Below are 19,197 nucleotides of genomic sequence, written 5' to 3'. Positions count from 1 at the left end.
TGCATTAAGCTGGTCTTAGAAGGATGAAATCCACTTGCTTAATGGATGTCTGGCCCCAGTGGTGCTTCTGATTTGTGACATCATTTCACTGTGTTTCTGGGTTGGAGGGAGAGCTTCCCCCTGAAGCAACAAGATCAGCTCTGATTCTTTTTTTTTTTTTTATTGTCACCAGGGTTATCGCTGGGGCTTGGTGCCTGTATGATGAATCTACTGCTCTTGGAGACCTATTTTTTTTTCTTCTTTGTTTTATAGGACAGAGAGAAATCAAGAGAGGTGGGGGGAAATAAAGAGGGAGAAAGACAGAGATACCCTTAAAGCCTGCTTCACAGCTTGTGAAGCTTTCTCCCTGCAGGCAGGGAGCAGGGGCTTGAACCTGGGTCTTTGTGCATGGTAATGGGTGTGCTTATCCAGGTGTGCCAACTCTCACCCCACACCTCGCTCTGAAATTAAGCTCCATATTTTAGTCATCTGTTGTAGGTCCCTGTACTCCAGACTCAGAATTCCAGCCAGAGCCTGTCCTCTCCATCTGAGGGAGGTCTTGGGTACCAGGCACTAGGACAAAGACTTTTCAGAGATGTAGGAGAAACCATAGCAACCATCTGCATCCACTCCTGCTATGCCCTATTTGTAAAGGGGAGTAGGAAACACATTCCCCACCTTAGTAGCTACTCAGGCTTCACAGCTACATGGAAAATCTAGGATTAATTCTAACTTATTTTGTTTCCATTTTAATCAAAGAAATGTATGTACATAATTAAAAAATCAAACAGAACTACATGACTTTTAATAAAAAACAGCATTTTTCTGCTCCATCTTTCCACAGGCCCCGTGTTCCACTCCTCAGAGGAACTATTCTTAGCTACTTATTTTGGTATTATACACTTTTTATATTTTTATTGGCACCAACTACTTGGGTTTTAATCAGTTAATTAATTTTGGGCAGAGACAGAGAAACTGAGAGGGAAGGGGATGTATATAAGGGACACAACAGCGCTTCACTATTTGAGAAGCTTCTCCTCCTGTGGATGGAGACCAGAGGCGTGAACCTGAGTCCTTACTTACTGTAATATGTATGCTCTACCATGTGCACCACAACCCAGTCCCCATTTCTTGTGTATTATCTTTTGAATTCCTGCCAAAGAAAATGAGGATGTGGTGGTCCAGGAGGTGGCGCAGTGATAAAGCTTTGGACTTTCATGAATGAGGTCCTGAGTTTGATCCCCGGCAGCACATGTGCCAGAGTGATGTCTGGTTCTTTCTCTCTCCTCCTATCTTTCTCATTAATAAATAAATAAAGTCTTTAAAAATATATATATATTAAAAAAAAGAAAATGAGGATGTGAACTTACATACCTATATATCTAAAATTATGTGTATTTTATTTGTTTGTGAGGTAACTTTGGTGTATAAGACTATAAATGTTGGGTTAGTATTGGGTTCTCAAGCATGGGAACCCAGGTTTGTTCCCTGGCACTACTTATGTCAAACAAATGCTTTGGTGTTCTCTCTCTCTTCCCACCTCATAAATAAAAACAATTTTAAAAAAGACTATAAATGCTTTAGAATTATTTACACTTCCTCTGCTTGAGATCACAGCTCCCCATAACCCCATTGTCCCCCTTTAGCTCCCACTCACTGCCCCAAAACTTGGCAAAACAGGTCCAAGACTAGGATCAAAGGTCACCTCATCAATATATGTTACCACATCACACCACACCACCCTCAAAGTACCAAAACCTTTCCACCAGTCCACTGTATTCTCCACTTCATTTTGCAAACCACTCTGCTTCATCCCACTTCCTTTGAATTCTTCAGTCTGAATCCACAGGTTTGTTAGCCTTGAACTTTGCTTAGTTTCCTTGCCAACTTGTTTACCCCACATAGGTGAAGTCATTCTACATTTTCATTTTATATGAGTCCCTTTGGGACTTCTTGTAGGGTTAGTTTAGTGATAATGAATTCCTTTAACTATTACTTGTCTGAAAAGTTCTTCATCACTTTTCCAAACCTGAGAGATAATCTAGCAAGAGAGATTATTCTTGGGTGGAGGGTGTGGAACTTCTTAAATTAAGTCTTCTGCCATATTTGTTTTTCTTCCACTTTCAGATGTATAGCTCTACATAGTGTTTGCCTTTATATAATTAAACTATGTGAACATTATTTATAACTCAATCTTGCAGTATATGATTTTGATCTCTCTCTTTTTTGGTGAAATCATATTGCTTTTCTGTTTGTTTGTTGATCTGTTTTACTTGCTAGTTAGGTAGGTATTATTGGAATGGTTAAAAAAAAATCCAGACTAAGAAATAGATTAGAGAAATGGTTACCACCGGCTCGAAGTGAAAGAAATAGATTGTAGCAGGTTTCACACTTTTAGTTATAAAATGAATAAGTTAATAATATCTAATGTTTAACATGGTGACTATAGTTGATAATACTGTACTGTACAATTAAAACTTGCTATGACAGTAGAACTTTAATGATCTTATGTTGGGACTATGTGTAAGCCTGATAGAGCTTAGGGAGAACTACCCCCATCCTTGGATGGAGGTCTGAGAAGATAACCTCTTGGTGAGTCTCTCTCAACCGAGGTGAGCAAAAAGGTGGAAACTCAGACTTAGTTCTTTCCTTCTTGACTCTCAGGCCCACAGAAACCCCAATACTTCCCTCCATTAACTGCAGGCCACATGGCCGCAGATTCACTTATTCAAAGTCACCTTCTGATCACAGGAAAACACACCTTATCACACACTACATCATATACCTCAGACCCCAGACAAGAGACATTCCAAACTATACGGCCTTTTGATATCCATCTTCTCTCTGTCTCACCCTACTGGTTTAACCCCTATGCTTCTCTCAAATACCTTTGGATAATTAAGTTGCTTGCGTCATGGAGAATAACTGTCTTGTATCTCATCAATTCCTGTCATACCAGCCCCCTACTATAGGGGCAAGCCGACCTTTAAGAAACCTGTAATTTCTGACATATTTCAATAATAATTCCCTTTGTTTGGTTTTCTATTTAACTCATGGCCACCTTGCTAATAAACGAGTTCTGAGCATGCTGAAGGGCTCCCCGGTGTCTTTACTCTAGAAAGAACCAGTCTGTTACCTTTCCCCTGGAGATCACCCCGCCAGAGACCCCGACAATCTTACATGTACTTCATCATAAGTACTACTTTTATACTTGATTTGCAGCATGCTGTATATAGGATTGTATTCTATGAGAGAAAGCTATTCCCAGTTCTATAAAAAATTTGAATGACATTGTCTTTTGGCTTCAGCTACATGTGCTGAGAAATCCCATGCTACTCTGAGTCTAGATCCTAGGCATGTACTTATTTCTTCACTTCAGAAGCTTTTAAGATTTTCTCTTTACATGTTAGCTTGAATTTTTCATGGATATGTTCTGGTATTTTTCAGAGAGAGAAAAGGATAAGGAGAAAGAGATAGATAGATAGATAGATAGATAGATAGATAGATAGATAGATAGAACCAAGCTTCTTCCAATGAAGTGGGGGCCCAGGCTTGAACCTGGGTCACATTTATGACAATGTTATCACACTATCCAGACTTAAAAGAAAAATCATTTCCTTGCAACATCCTCTTCTCCAGTCTCTTGATTTTGCTATTCTAAAGCTACACATTGAAGGGTGTTAGACTTTCTGATTTTACCTTTTTATTTGTATTTTTTCTCTCTCATTTTCTATTTTTCTTTTTGCTTTACTTTTTTAGTGTATTTCTTCAATTTCAGTCCTTCTACAGATTAAAAAAAATTTTTGGTACTGCAACATAAATAGACACACTGACCAGTGTCATAGAATTGAGAGCCCAGAAGTATACCCCAACACACATGGACATCTAAGCTTTTTTTTTTTTTTAAATAGGACAGAGAGAAATGGAGAGAGGAGGGGAAGACAGAGAGGGGGAGAGAAAGATAGACACCTGCAGACCTGCTTCACCGCCTGTGAAGCGACTCCCCTACAGGTGGGGAGCCAGGGGCTCGAACTGGGATCCTTATGCCCATCCTTGTGCTTCGCGCCACATGTGCTTAACCCACTGTGCTACCTCCTGACTCCCGGACATCTAATCTTTGACAAAGGTGCCCAGACTATTAAATGGGGAATGGAGAGTCTCTTCAACAAATGGTGTTGGAAAAATTGGGTTGAAATATGCAAAAGAATGCAACTGAACCACTATATTTCACCAAACACAAAAGTAAATTCCAAGTAGATCAAGGACTTGTATGTTAGACCAGAAACTATCAGATACTTAGAGGAAAATATTGGCAGAACTCTTTTCCACATAAATTTTAAAGACATCTTCAATGAAATGAATCCAATTACAAAGAAGACTAAAACAAAAATAAACCAATGGGACTTCATAGAATTAAAAAACTTCCACATAGTAAAAGAAACCAATACCCAAACAAAGAGACTCCTCACAGAATGGGAGAAGATCTTTACATGCCATACATCAGACAAGAGGCTAATAACCAAAATATATAAAGAGCTCACCAAACTCAGCAACAAGAAAACAAATGATCCTATCTAAAAATGGGGAGAAGATATGAACAGAATATTCTCCATAGAAGAGATTTTAACGGTCAATAAACATGGGAAAAATTGCTCCAAGTCATTGATTGTCAGAGAAATGCAAAGAAGGACAACAATGAGATACCACTTCACTCTTATGAGAATGTCATATACCAGAAAAGGTAGCAGTAACAAATGCTGGAGAGGTTGTGACAATGGAACCCTCCTATGTTGCTGGTGTGAATGTAAATTGGTCCAACCCCTGTGGAGAGCAGTCTGGAGAACTCTCAGAAGGCTAGAAGTGGACCTACCCTATGATCCTGCAATTTTTCTCCTGGGGACATATCCTAAGGAACCCAACACACCCATCCAAAAAGATTTATGTATACCTATGTTCATATCATCACAATTTGTAATAGCCAAAACCTGGAAGCAACCCAGATGAGTGGTTGAGCAAGATGTGGTATATATACACAATGGACTATTAGTCAGCTATTAAAAATGGTGATTTCACTGTTTTCAGCCCATCGTGGATGAAGCTTGAAGAAATCATGTTAAGTGAGATAAGCCAGAAAGAGAAGGATGGATATAGGATGATCTCACTCACAGGCAGACATTGAAAAACAAGATCAGAAGAGAAAACACTAAGCGGAACTTGGTTCGGAGTTGGTGTATTGCACTAAAGTAAAAGACTCCAGGGTAGACGGGTGGGGGGAGAGTTGAAGTCCTGGAACATGATGGCAAAAGACCTAGTGGGGGGTTGTATTGTTGTGTGGAATGATGAGAAATGTTATCCATATACAAACTATTGTATTTACTATTGACTGTAAAACATTAATCCCCCAATAAAGAAATTTAAAATATTGCTTGTAGCAGTGGGGGAGGTGGCTCAGTGGCAGAACACAGTATTTGCATGTGCAGAATCCCAAATTCTATCCCTGGCACCACATAAGCTTACGTGATTGTCTGGTTTTCTCTTGCTCTCATTCTTTCTTTCTCAATAGACAGTTCTTTACAAAGTGTTGACAACCATGTTTTTAATTTATGGGAGTCCCTCCTATGAATGCTCTTTTTAAATAGCACCCTGTGCTTGTGTTTATGGATGCACTACCATTTATTGTCTCTTAAGAATTTTAATTAAAGTGCTTTGATGTTTCCATCTGTTCCCTGTACTTAAAAAATTATCAAACACAGAGTGCTTACTATTATTTAGGTAATTTTCTTTTTTTTCCCTTAAACTTTAAAAAAAAATTATTTATTTATTTATTGGATCGAGACAGCCAGAAATCAAGAGGGAATGGGGGAGAGTTAGAGAGAGACATCTACAACACTGCTTCAACCCTCACAAAGCTTGCCCCCTGTAGGTGCAGACCAGAGGTTCGAACCCGAGCCCTTGTGCAACGCTTAACGTGTGTGCTCAGTCAGATGCAGCACTGCTGGCCCCTTCAGGTTATTTTCTAACTCATTTTAGCCTTATGGAGTAGATAATAATCTTCCCATTTTAGAGCTGATGGAACTAACTGAGGTAAGTTAAGTTGTTTAATGTCACACAGCTGAGATTTGCACTCAGACTCTGAACTGAATCCAGATTTGGTGCCTTAACCATGATCTCTATTTCCTCAGAGCCCTCTCCTATTTCATTTTGGTTCCTTCCTTAAAGGTTAGTGGTTTCCCACAAATTCCTGGCTTCTTGGATGTTCACTCCTAGTTAAGAGGTACTCAAAAAGGGAGTCGGGCTGTAGCGCAGCGGGTTAAGCGCAGGTGGCGCAAAGCACAAGGACCGGCATAAGGATCCCGGTTTGAGCCCCTGGCTCCCCACCTGCAGGGGAGTCGCTTCACGGGCGGTGAAGCAGGTCTGCAGGTGTCTATCTTTCTCTCCTCCCCTCTGTCTTCCCCTCCTCTCTCCATTTCTCTCTGTCCTATCCAAAAATGACAACAACAATAATAACTACAACAATAAAACAACAAGGGCAACAAAAGGGAATAAATAAATAAAATAAATATTTTAAAAAAATTAAAAAAAAAAGAGGTACTCAAAAAGTCTCACCAATCATTCCTTATGTGTGGGACAACTTACCTAGGGACTTTACTAGAGGGTACTTCAAAGAGGCTGATTTGTTTGGGGACTCAACTTGCCATTGTCTGTGAATCTTTCCTCATTAAGTCTGTCAAGAGGAACTCCCCAGGAATGGAGTTCCCTACACTTCTACTGTGGGTAGGAGAAGTAGATTAGCCTGACTGAGACTTGTACTAACCACTCAGTAAGTAGAACACTCTCTTCACATCCTTTCTCTCCCTCTCTCTCTCTCTCTCTTTCTCTCTCTCTCTCTTTTTAATTCAGATTTATTTATTTATTATAAAGGTAGGAAGAGAGAGAAATAACAAGACTTCACTCTGGTACATGTGCTGCTGAGGATTGAATTCAGGACTTTTTATGCTTGAGAATCTAATGCTTTATGCATTTCACCACCTCCCGGACTATTCCTTTATCTATTTTCTTCACATCTCATCTACATGCTCAATTTTATTTGTTTTTTCCAAGTTTATAGCCTCTCTCAGTCTTTTTTAAATTATTTATTCCTTTTTGTTGCCCTTGATGTTTTATTGTTGTAGTTATTATTGTTGTCATTGTTGTTGTATAGGACAGAGAAAAATGGAGAGAGGAGGGGAAGACAGAGAAGAGGAGAGAAAGATAGGCACCTGCAGACCTACTCCACCACCTGTGAAGCGATTCCCCTACAGGTGGGGAGCCTGGGGCTGGAACCGGGATCCTTACGCTGGTCCTCGCGCTTTGCACCACGTGCACTTAACCTGCTGCACTACCGCCCGACTCCCAGTCTCTCTCAGTCTTATCTTCTTCTGGGTGGGAAGAAATATTTGTTTGACTACTTTGGACCATGTGAAGATTTATTTTATATAGTGGACCTATAGGCCTTTTTTTTTTCTTTTACAGTTGATGAATTTTCCTAATTGTTTTTTAGATTTTTAAAATTATACTGAAAGAGAGAGAAAATAAGAAGAGGAGAAGAGAGGAGGAAACAGAATATTTCTCAAGTCTGAGTTTACACTTCAAAAAGCTTTGTTTTCATTTTAGAGAGGTTTTGGGGTGGAAACTTCCCATAAACAGTTATATGCTCAATCTGATGTGTTTAACTAGAAGTCTAGACTGTCAAATTCCCTGAGACTGAAGATGTGTCATGAGTGCCTTTCTCTACCACAAGAGGAGGGGGGAGGCATGCTTAGAGTTGATCTCTAGGGTATCTCTAGTCATCAGACCAACTGATAGTGTTTCCATCCCAGTTACATCAGTCACTCATCCTGTGGGTTTCAAACTGAGTTCCCTAGAGTACCTAGGCTCTTCAGAGAGGCCCCAGGGCTGGTGATAGGAAGCAAGGAAAAAGCAAACTGAGGTTTTCATCTTTAGTTGAGCCAAACAGGCTATGCCTTTATCTGTTTTGTATGATGGGGCTTTGCCAAAGCTTTTGTTCAAAATAAGGGTTTTGTTATTGAAAAAAGGAGGAAAAAAAATAGAAAGGGAGAATTGTAATAGACCTATCATTACATGCCATTCTCTCTCCAGAGAGGCTACGTGAACTATTTTTTTCCCCTGAGCTATTTTCATGGTAGTGCTTTTACAATCACATTTTGAACATTAAAGGGATGTAGTGGAAGGAACATAAGTGAGTTTTAAGCTTGGGTCAACTACTTAATAAAGTGTGTGTCCATGGGAAGCTTACTAACTTCCCTGGGCCCCAGCTTCTTATTTTCAGTGGGGACTGTCACTCCTGGCATCGACTGTTCATGACATACAGTAGGTACTTTTGTTGAGAGAAAAACCACACTGCAGCTGTGCACAGTGTATGTATAACAGAGTGATGCTCTGGTTTTCTTCCTCTCTCTAACTTATCATTTATGATAATAAGTAAACGATATTAAAAAAAATAAAATCAAAGGGTTGAAGAAAGGGACAGGTTCAGTCTGTCAATGAGTAGTTCAGACAGACCTCATTGAGCAGCTGTCGTCAGAGCAAAGGCTTGATGGAAGTCAGGCAATTAGCTATGCGGACCCCTGAGCAAAGAGATGTCCAGGAGGATGGGAATGCAGATGCCCTAAAACAAGAGGGTTCCTGGAGTGTTCAAAATACTACAGGAAACCTGTGTGGCTGTAACTCAGTAGTAGGAGCTGTGAAGCTGGGAAGGACACTCAGGGAGCAGATATTTACCTCAACTTGAGCTTAGATGTTCAAAATAATTCCTGTGTTAAAAAATGCAACACCAAATTCATCATCAATGCTAGGACTTGGGGATATCAAGACAGATTATATTAGCTACCAATGTGTATTTGGTATTGGGGTGAATGGAAGCTAGAGGGAGAGGAGGAGAGGGTCCTATGTGAGGTCTTCCCATCATCAGAGCCTATATACTTAGCACTGGGGTTTATAGAGAGCTCCTTGCATACCGGTTCTAGTTTCCTGGGATGTGGCCCAGCCAACTTCAACCCATACAGTCAGCCCTACTACTGTCCCAGAAGTGGGCAGTTATTTCAGGGCTGGCCATGTGACTGAACAGAACCAATGATTCTTTCCCTGTTTGTTTTGTTTTAAATAGGATGTTAGTTAGAGACTTAGAATAGTCTCTTGTTGGTAGAAGTATAAGAAAGAAAGAAAGAAAAAAGAAAGGAGGAAAGAAAGGAAGAAAGAAAGAAAAGAGAAAGAAAGGAAGAAAGAAACTTCAGGAGCCATGTGTAGAGAAATATCTGTGTGTGGAAACAGCCCATCTCTAGTGAGAGAATGCAAGTGATCCAGGGGGAGAGGTGATGCGGGGAAGGACTGAGGGGCTCTAGGGAGCAGGAGCCCTGGCTCCCAGTTGCTTCTGGTGCTGCAGCCTTGCCTTCCTGCTGTTTGGTTGTTGAAGCTGCCTTGGATTCTAGGGGCAGTGTGATTCCTTTTATGTCTAAGCTTGTTTGAATCTGCTTTCTCTCGTGTGCAACCTAGATAACCCAACTGCCTCTTTCTTTTATCTTTGAAGTTACTCAGAAGTGTCTACATAGAGTTTCATTTTTAACAACCTCCTACCTGTCTTCAATTTAATTTCCTTTAGAAAATGTTGGCCATGAAATCTGCACTTCTATAGTCTAGGACAATTTTTTTTCTGTCTTTTTCTTTTTTCTATTTTGTGAGCTTCTCCATGAAAAAGAAGGTTTCCATGGTCAAAGGCACTTAGGAAATACTTACTGTATGCCATATTCCTATCTTAAAAATTCATGGTGTAGCATATTCAAGAATTTCTGTGATGGACAAAATGTATTTAACTTTGTCTAGCCAAGCTTCCTCGGGTCTTTTTTTTCCTGGAACAAATAATATCCTAAATCTTTGACAATTCAGAGCTCATTTTGGGGTAGTCCATATGCTTAGGACCAAGGCTGTCTTCTAGAAAAAAAAAAAGAGATCTATTTCCAGGCATTACTGAACAGGAATACTTGAGCAAAGGGGGATTCTGGTGTGAGGCATTGTCATTTCAGAGGGAAGGGCACCTCTAATTGCTGGTCTAGCTTCGCGGGCAGGAGACAGGGACGACCAGGGACTCCTGGCTGAGTGGTACGCATTTCAATCTTTATTCATGTGGAACGCAGCACAATCTAAGCTATCTCTAACCACAATCCTGTCCTTATATATACTTGGATGTGACATAGAGAGGGTGGAGCGAAAAAAGGCTGGTGGAAATCAGGGTGTACTAGGAGAGGGGGCGGAGCAAAAAGACATCATGAACCAGTGGGGATTAAACCAATGCCGTGGAGGGAGGGTGGTGCTTAGTTAACAGTGGTTTATGTAAATAGACCACAGCTTTAAGTGGGATCAAACCAATGCCCTGCAGGCATGCCGGTGCTTAGTTAAGCAGGATTAGAGACAGAAGCTTTAAGCCGGGGGAGCTGGCATACTACCCAACATCTAATAATTTTCACAAAGTAGCCCTATACTTGCTAGACATAGGAAGTGCCTTTTCCTAATTCATTTGTAGGTGTCAAAGATCTTTCCCATCCTTGGAAATTATACCCAGAGGAGTTGTTTCCTCACTGTATCTTGAAATCCATGAAAGATGGAGGTGTCCAGTGGGAAGTCAAGAATGTAGTAGTGACTCTTCTTTGGGCATGAATGAGACCTTGAAATGTTGAGGTGCTTTTGGATACTTCATCACAGGGAAGTTATATTTGGAGTGTTCTTGGTCTCTGAGATAGTTTAACTACTCCCAGCCCCTGACCATGATCATCCTTGGTTTGTTATATGATTCTAGGGAATAAACTCAGGGTCTTGTGCATGTATAATACCCATGAACTGACTCTTAGTTCAATTTCTCCTTTTTCCTTTTCTTTCTACTCCTCCCACTCCCTCCACCCCTCTACCTTTTCCTTCTTTTTTTTTTTTTTTTAAATTGTTTATAAAATAGAAATATTGACAAGAATATAGGTAAGAATGCTACATTTCCATACGGTGTCCACCCCAGAGCTCCATATCCAATCCCTTCCCTTGATAGCTTCCCTTTTCTTTATTCCCTAGACAGACAACTCCTTTTTATAACCAGAGCTCTGCTTAGCTCTGGTTTACGGTGGTGCTGGGGATTAGACCTGGGAATCTCAGGCATGAAAATCTTTTATATAACCATTATGCTATCTCCTAGGCTCCAGTTCAATTGTTAAAATTCTATATTTTAAACTTAGAGGAGTGGAAGTAGAGAAAGAAATATAGAGATACCACAGCACTGTTCCATTATCTATGAAGTTGTCCGTAGTGTTTTTATGTCACTCCCATGTGGTGCTGGGGATCAAACCCAGGACCTGACACATGGCAAGACACACTCTCTACCTGCTGAGCCCCTCCCTGGCTCAGGTCACGAGTATTATCCTTCTACTATTCACAGTTTACAGAGATCCCTCACTTTGTCCCTCCATTCATCTTATAGAGTTGACAGGCTTTATTTGCTTTGTTAGTTTAATTTATTTTATCAGAGGAAAACAAGGCTTATTCACTTGTCCATAGTCAGGTATCTAGTAAAGACAGGGTTGGGTATTTGATTTGGGGGTCTATCTGACTGCAACCCTACCCTATCCCTGCCCATCTTATCACACTACTTTTGCTACAGGTTGTCTGTGAACACTCCCTCAAAAGCCATGTTTCAATTCCCTTTTCTCCAGCATCACCCAGATGCCTACCAAGGACTCGTTTTTCCAGGGATTGAGAGGAGGAGGAAAAAGAAATTCCAAGAAAGATAACACTTGTAGGGGGTCATATTACTAGACAGGTCTGGAAGGCTGCTCCCTCCTGAAGACCATGTGGTCCATCCTGTTAGTGTTAGAACTCAGACCCAATGCCAGAATCTCAGGGAGCCTGGCTGGGGTAGAAATTTACAGAGAGCATCTGGCATCATGAGTGTGAGTGAGAGGGGGAGACAAAGAAAGAAAGAGGTGAGGGAGGAAGTGAGAGAGAGAGAGAGGCAGAGAAAGAGAGAGAGAGAGAGAGAGAGAGAGAGAGAGAATGTGTGCATATGTATATATGCTTTCCTATATGAATCAAGATGACAGATTGGGAAACCCAACATTTCCACAGAAGAACAGGTCTGGAGTGTGGGATCTCCAAGATGCACTCACTTTCTAACTTCTCTCCTTTTCCACAAGTGATTCAATAAGCAAATATATTCTAATGTCTTCAAGGCAGGACCTCTCTTTGAAGGATCAAAACCCTGTTCTCAGGACCCGGGCTTGTCTGCAGGCCCTCCATGGTCCTAGGGCTCAGGCTGGTCTCAGGAATGCCCTGGAAAGCCATGCCTTATTGGCTCTCTCTCAGGGATGTCAGAGCTCAGCAGTAATACACACCTTCATTCATTTGCATTCAGAGTTGGAGTGAAGGGGCAATGAATTTAGAAAAGTGGATGGAATCAACTAAGCATTTCCACAGTGAGCAGCTGATGGGGCTTGGAGAGACCTGGAACTTGAGGTGAGCTGCCAGAAGGCATTACTGGAATGGTGCTCATGGTGGCCATTTTGTGTTCCAGTTGAAGGAGCAGGAGGAAAAACCCTAATATGTTGTAAATGGCTGTTCTCACCTCTCTCCATCAGGGCATTCAAGCGAGAGGTGCCAGAAGTGCAGGGGAGTGTGGTGGTGGGGAGAGAGCTGAGTTTATCATCAGCCATCCTGACTTGGAAGTGTTCATTGTCTCAGAAACTAGAGACTTACGTGAGTGGCTGCAGGAATCATAGGTGGAGGGCAGTGAAGCAGGGACTGGGTTAGTTGGCTCCACTCCCCCTTCTTAGTTTTAACCCATAGGCCCAGAATCTCCTTCCCCAGAATCATCTTTCCCTCTACCACTTTCCTTCTGACTCCCATCTGAACAGTCTGACTTTGAGTTTCCTTTGCATCTATAGTCTCACTCTTAGGTACCACTTTCCTTTCTCCACCTGTTGAAATCCTGGAGACTGCTTATTAGCACCCACAGGCTTATAGATATATCATTTCCATCTCAGCTTCCCTTATCATGTTGTTGAGATCAGAAAATACAGGAAGTACCTAGGGGAACACAGACACTGTAACACCATGCAAGAATACATGTGCCTGGGGGAAGGAAGTTGCTGCACCGGAAATAGGAATGGTAATAGGTGTGGGTATGGTTTAGAAAGGAGGTGGAGGTGTGCTTGGATGTTAAGCTAGGCCTATGGGCGTGGCCTGGTGAACCTGCCATCATATGAGTAAAGGCTCTCATGCTCTCAATTTCTCTCTCTCTCTGCCTACGTGAGCCAGCCAACATGTAAGGGCTCTGAGTTTCTCTCTCTCTCTCTCTCTCTTGACCCACATGCACTTCAACATATGGATGTTCTCAATTTTCCTGAATAAAGTTTAAGATTCCTGAAAATCATACTTTCTCCCCAATTCTTTGTTGGGATTATGTGTGATGAACCTTTAAATATGTGGGGAACAAACTGGGCCCTTAATTCCCCCAATATAATGCCACCCCTTCTGCCTGGGTCTCCTGAATTCTTCCTTTAAGAACCCACCTGTATTATTTGGGGATCATCTCAAGACTCCACTCACATGTCCCCGTGCACTGTGAAGCTTTCCCCAGACCCTCCCTCTCCTAGGGGAAGACTGCTGTTCCTTTGTAGCAGTTGGTACATATTTCCTTGGTTCCTGACTGTTCTGGAGGAGGAGAGAGAGGCAGGACAGAATTGTGTTGTGATAAGAGATTAGTTTGTTGTACCGATTCCCCACTCGTCAATAAAGAAATACTGCTCTCCGCTCAGCCATGAGTCCCTGGTCGTCTCTGTCTCCCGAAAGTATACATGGGTAATGAATACTTTGCTGTATAAGTGAGTGATTAAATACATGCAAAAGAAAGTGATTAGATGGAGACCAGGTGGTAGTGTACCTGGTTGAGTGCACGTTACAATGTGCAAGGACCTGGGTTCAAGCCCTCCAGTCCCCTTTTGTAGGGGGAAAGCTTCACAAACGGTATCTCTCTCTTCCTCTATCTTGCCCTACCCTCCTGATTTCTGTTTTTATCCAATAAAAAAAGATAACAAAAAATAAAAGAAAGTGGGTGGATGGTCCCTTCCTTATATTTTGAAATCGAGTTGCCAGCCTGCCCAGATATGTCTTCTTCTATATCTCCTCCCCAACACCTCTCCATCTCCTCCTGTATTCCCAGTGTCTGCCCCTCTCCCATCTATAGACCAGAGGAAACTCAAGGAAGACATCACTATTCATGCCAGGGGTATTCTTACCACTCACTGACATGCCAACAACTTCTCTCTATACATGTATTTGTTTTATTTATTTTTTTATTGCCACAAGGGTTACTGCTGGTACTTGAGGCCTACACACAACAAACTCACCACTCCTGGTGACCATTGAAAAAAATTAAAGAGGCAGTGAGAAGTTGTGAGGGGAGGGGGAGCTAGGGAGGGAGAGAGACATGCAGCCTTGCTTCATTAGTCATGAAGCTTCCTCTCTGCAGATGGGGATTGGGGTCTTGAACCTGGGCCCTTTGTGCATGGTAATGTGTGCCCTCAACTGGGTGGGTTATTTATTTATTTATCAAGCTGGGTCCTTTCACATGAGTGACTTCACCACTCCTGGGCTGATGGTTTTCATTCAGTTCAAGAAAGAAACAGAGATGTGTGGTGGTGGAGTAGGGTAGGAGGAGGTTGTGGTGGGGGTGGGCAGGAAGGGAAGATAACACAGAACCAGAGTGCACCACAGTGCTGTAGCCCTCTCATGGGGCTCTGGGTCTCCAGCCTAGGCTGCACACATGGCAAGGCAGTGCCCCACAAGGTAGACCAAAATACACCTGAGTTGAGAAGTCTTCCAGACCCCCACTGCCCAGCCCCTGTGCCCAGCTCACCTGTCTCTCCCCAGATGGGCAGGTACTCATCTTGCTGAATGTCCAGCATGATCTCCAGCCCGTTTCCTGTCCCCCCCTTGACCGTGGTGAGCAGAGGCTTGCCATCCTCGCCTGAGTTAAACATGTAACACTTCCCATATTTTGTAAACACCTGAAGGAGAGAAGAGAGAAAAGAACATTGATGACTTCAGACTGGACTCCAGAGATTGAGGAGACCCCAGGCATTTACCAGCTGGCTAGCATCCCCCCAGCCTATCTCAATCCATCCCTCTCAGGCACCACTGGGTCCTCCCCTAGGCTACTGGTCTGACTTTTGCCAAGTAGAATTTAGGCATCAAAGAAGCAAGTGTGGTTGCCCCTTGGAGTTGGTTACATAGGTGAGTGGTTGGTCCTGTGTATTTCCAGGGCTTAAACATCACCTGTGAGCTTCTGACACTACCCCCTCCCCACCTCCCCGCCTCAGCCAGCATTTCCAGCTCCTGGTCCTCTCCCTAATCCCAGAAACTCAGATTCCACACTCAGATAAACATGGCCCTGGGGCACCCAGACCATCAGTACTCGGCCTGTTCCAGTAGTGACATCTTCACCCTCCAAAGAATTCCCTGCTGGGAAATTGTGCCGATGCAGTCACATCTGCCATGTTGTCCCCTCAGGCTACTGCTAGTTCCCGTGAGAGTTGGGACATTCTCGGAGTGCCTGTTCAGCCATGTTGTGCCCTCAGGGCATTGTCTATATCCCCGCGATATTTGGAGTGCTTTTTACTCCTCCCCCCTCCCATTCTCACGAGAGTTATTATCCTATCCTGGAGTGCTATGGTTACTCCTCCCCCTTCCCATTCTCCCGAAAGCTACTCCTATAAAAGCCCTTCTTCTTCCGCACCTCGTTCTCTTGCCAGCGCTTCACTCCGGTGTTCAGACGCAGGAAAGGTTACTGCGTGAGGCAGCCATTTTCACTACCTCCACGTGGCCCAAACTGCCTCTCTAGCACCCAACTCTGAGGTGCCAGCGCAAACAAAGATTTGTGTTTCCTCTTCGCTCCGGACCCCCTCTCTCTCTTCTCCGCGGCCCGCGCACAACAACAATTCCCTTGCACCATGTCTTGGGGAACAGCAATGACATTTGCCCAGGTACAAAAAAGCCAGGACCCCAAAGTGGCTGCTCACTCCTCCTCTTCCTCATCCCCATGACCAGTCAACCATCAAGGTCAGTCACCCTGTCTCTGCATTCAGTGTGCCTTTAGCCTTTTCTCTCCTGCACCACAGCGTCTGAGGACCAGTCCTTTCTGCCTGGGCTGCTGCGCTGTCCTAACTGGACTCCCAATTCCAGTCTCCTCCAGCCTCTCTTCTGAATTAATTCTCTGCAGTACACCTCTTCTGAAATGAAAATGTGATCTCACTAGCACTGTGCTCAAAGTCCTCCAGGGCTCCCCATCTCCCATAGGCTAAAATTTAGATCCCTCCATACCTAGCTTTCTATCATGACCCTTATTCCTCATTCCAGCTTTCTAGTTCTCATCTAAGTCCTAGGAATCCACCTGAAGTTAAGTTCTATGGGGTCAGGGGAATGAGAGAGTGAATGGGTAAAGTCAGCTCTGACAAGTCACAGCTCCCTTGAAAGTACCCTACTGGTGGACACACTTGTGTTTGGCTCTCCATTTATTGTTTCTGCTGCCTGTAACTCCTTCCACCTCTCGTTCTGCCTGCACAACCTGCCTGGACAGTCACTAACTCTTCTCCAGCACAGGACAGAGACGTTTTCACCTTTAGGAAGCTTTCCCAAACTCCTGGACCCAATGAGGATACACCACTCCTCTGTTACCCTCATTCCTTCACCAGCACACCTATTCTATGACACTGAAGAGACAGATGGTCTTGCATTTCTCCTGAACTTGCCTCTGTTTTTCATTTCTGAATCCCAGCACTCAGTACACATTGAACAGCTCCTGGGAGGTGCTCAAGTCCACTTCTGCTTGATGAAAGCACGATTGTAAAGATAACAATGTGAATGCATGGAAAAAGCCGAGAGCAAGGAAAGTGGAAATCCTTGTTCAAGTTTGATGTGGCCACTTATCAGTTGTGTGACTTTGGTGGGGGGGTGAATCAAATGAACCTTTCATTAATTTTTCAATTTCTTCATCTACAAAGTGGGGGGGGCAGGGGGTTGTTCTAGTCCTTGTCTTCTCTCCCTCTGAAGGTTATTGAGAGGATCAAATGAGGTAATGCGTGCAGAAGTGCTTTGCAAACTATAAAAGCTTTCTACAAAAGCTATGGTTATTATGATTACATAACTGCTTTGGAACTTCAAGCTGAAGCCAAATTACATCTGGCAAAATTGTCTGGAAGAGAGCCAGGCCAACTGTATTGGATTTCTGCAGCCACTGAGATTTGGGCCCAGGCCACCGCCCTGACCACCATCCATTGCACTGTCCCCTGCTGCAGTTGGGAGAATATAGGAAGGCACTTTGGCTTCCCATCCTCCAGGGATGGGAATAGTTGAGCTGATCACTGGATGCTCTCTTTACCATGTGAAATTCAATAGCTAGGTAGGAAAAAGTATGAGGGATCTCTACCACATGTTAAACTGCACTAGACACTTGCCTGAGGTGTCTCATTAAACCCTTGCAACTGTGACCATGAGTGGGTGTTGCTGCTCCCAGTGCACAGAGGAGGAAACCCCAAACTCAGCAAGGTTAAGTTCACTTAGCTGTGAGATAAACAACTGGGGGCTGGGGCAAAATAATTCACTTGGACACTGTGCTGCTTTGCCATGTGCACAACCCAGGTTGGAGCCTGACCCCTACCACATTCAAGGAAGCTTTGGTGCTACTCTCTATCTCTCTGAATTGTATGTTACTATTTAAAAAAGGAAAGAAAGAAAGAAAGGAAGGAAGAAACAGAAAACAAAACAGAAACAGAGAAGCTGGAATTCCAACCCCTAGCTGGTGGATTCTAACACATTCGCTCATTGTGTGTGTGCTGTCCTGAATCTTTCTCATCTATCCTAGCCATATACCGTTCTTCTCTATCTTGCTCTCAGTCAGTATCAAGATGTAGGTGCTCCTACTATGTGTAAAGATTATGGGGGCTGCAAAGAAGTGCAGGCTTTACTGCTTGTCTTCAGGGATCATCGGAAGAGACAGGAGAACATCACGTTTCACATTTTCCTTCACTATACAGAATGGTGCCCAGTCCCTGGCCAGCTGCACTGCATTTTGGGATAGTCAACCCCTCCCTGCTCTCTCTTGTGGCTTTGTGGTGCGGGGAGGACAGCTAGAGTGTGATTTTGCAAAGAACTCAGCTTTATCATCACTGTTGCACATAGCAGCTGAACTCGGCTAGTGAAGTTGTCCCCCTGAGACATGCTCTGGGGGACCACTGTAAGGAACGGATAAGAGCACTTTAGACTTAGCACATCCAGCATGAGGGGCTGAACACATCTTCAGTGCCTTGTGAGTTGCTCCAGTAGAACTTTTCTTTGTGGGCACATTTCATATCATCTGTCTCCAAACTGCTTATAATATTAACTTGCCTATCTACGTGAAAAGACTTACTAGGGGAAGCACGTTTTAGCTTTGTAACAACTTATTGCAAATTCTAAGCCTTCTGTCCACACTTCCCTGACCCCTACCAGCCATTAGCCCCAATCCCTTCGATGCTTGAACTTTGGTATATTAGGCTAGGGTGAAACTGTAGTTTTTATCCCTGGAGTCAGCTGTGTTCCCAGTCTTGCTACAAACATACAAACATGTGGTCAGTTGATGGAGGTATTGAGCCTTTCTGAGCTCCTAAGCAGTGATAACAAAGTGTGAGGACTGAAAGGCTCTTACAGATTACCCCTTCTCCTGTCTCATCTTACAAGCAAGGAAACTACATCTGGGAGAGAGAAAGGAACTTGACCAAGATGAGGAAGCAAGGGATTATCTATCTGGAACAATGGCAGTTAGTACAGTTGGCTGTCTTGCCTGTCTGGACTTCCCCATGTACAAGAAGAGATAAAGACCTAGAGAATAGTCTCACTTAGCTGAGTATGGACTGAGGGCCTTCTTCGTTCCATGCACTGGGGTGATACCATCATGCCTTGTGAAGCAAACATTTTCCTTCTTAGGACAGATCCTGATGGTGAGAGGGATGCAAACTTCTCTCCATCCTTAACTGCCTCACAGCCAGACCCAATCCTTCCTGCATTCTCCTTCTGGGGCAGGTGTATAGGGTGATTATGAGGATCAGGGGTGATGACAACACCTGATGGAAACTAAGGTGGAACTGGAGAGTG

General features: G+C 43.2%; 1 protein-coding gene across 1 annotated transcript in view; it reads right to left on the bottom strand.

The window, feature by feature from the left end:
• The window catches only part of LOC103108069 (acid-sensing ion channel 2), a 351,524-nt gene that overhangs the window by 109,809 nt on the left and 222,518 nt on the right, over nucleotides 1–19,197 (bottom strand). Inside the window, exon 2 of the mRNA XM_007516925.3 lies at nucleotides 14,927–15,077. Within this exon, the coding sequence (XP_007516987.2) occupies nucleotides 14,927–15,077 (151 nt within the window). The remainder of the gene's footprint in view (nucleotides 1–14,926; nucleotides 15,078–19,197) is intronic.

The sequence above is a fragment of the Erinaceus europaeus genome, chromosome 12 (genome assembly GCF_950295315.1).
Source record: "Erinaceus europaeus chromosome 12, mEriEur2.1, whole genome shotgun sequence".
Taxonomy (NCBI): Eukaryota; Metazoa; Chordata; class Mammalia; order Eulipotyphla; family Erinaceidae; genus Erinaceus; species Erinaceus europaeus.
Note: the sequence above shows the minus strand (reverse complement) of the source record. Positions and strands in the feature narration are given on the sequence as shown.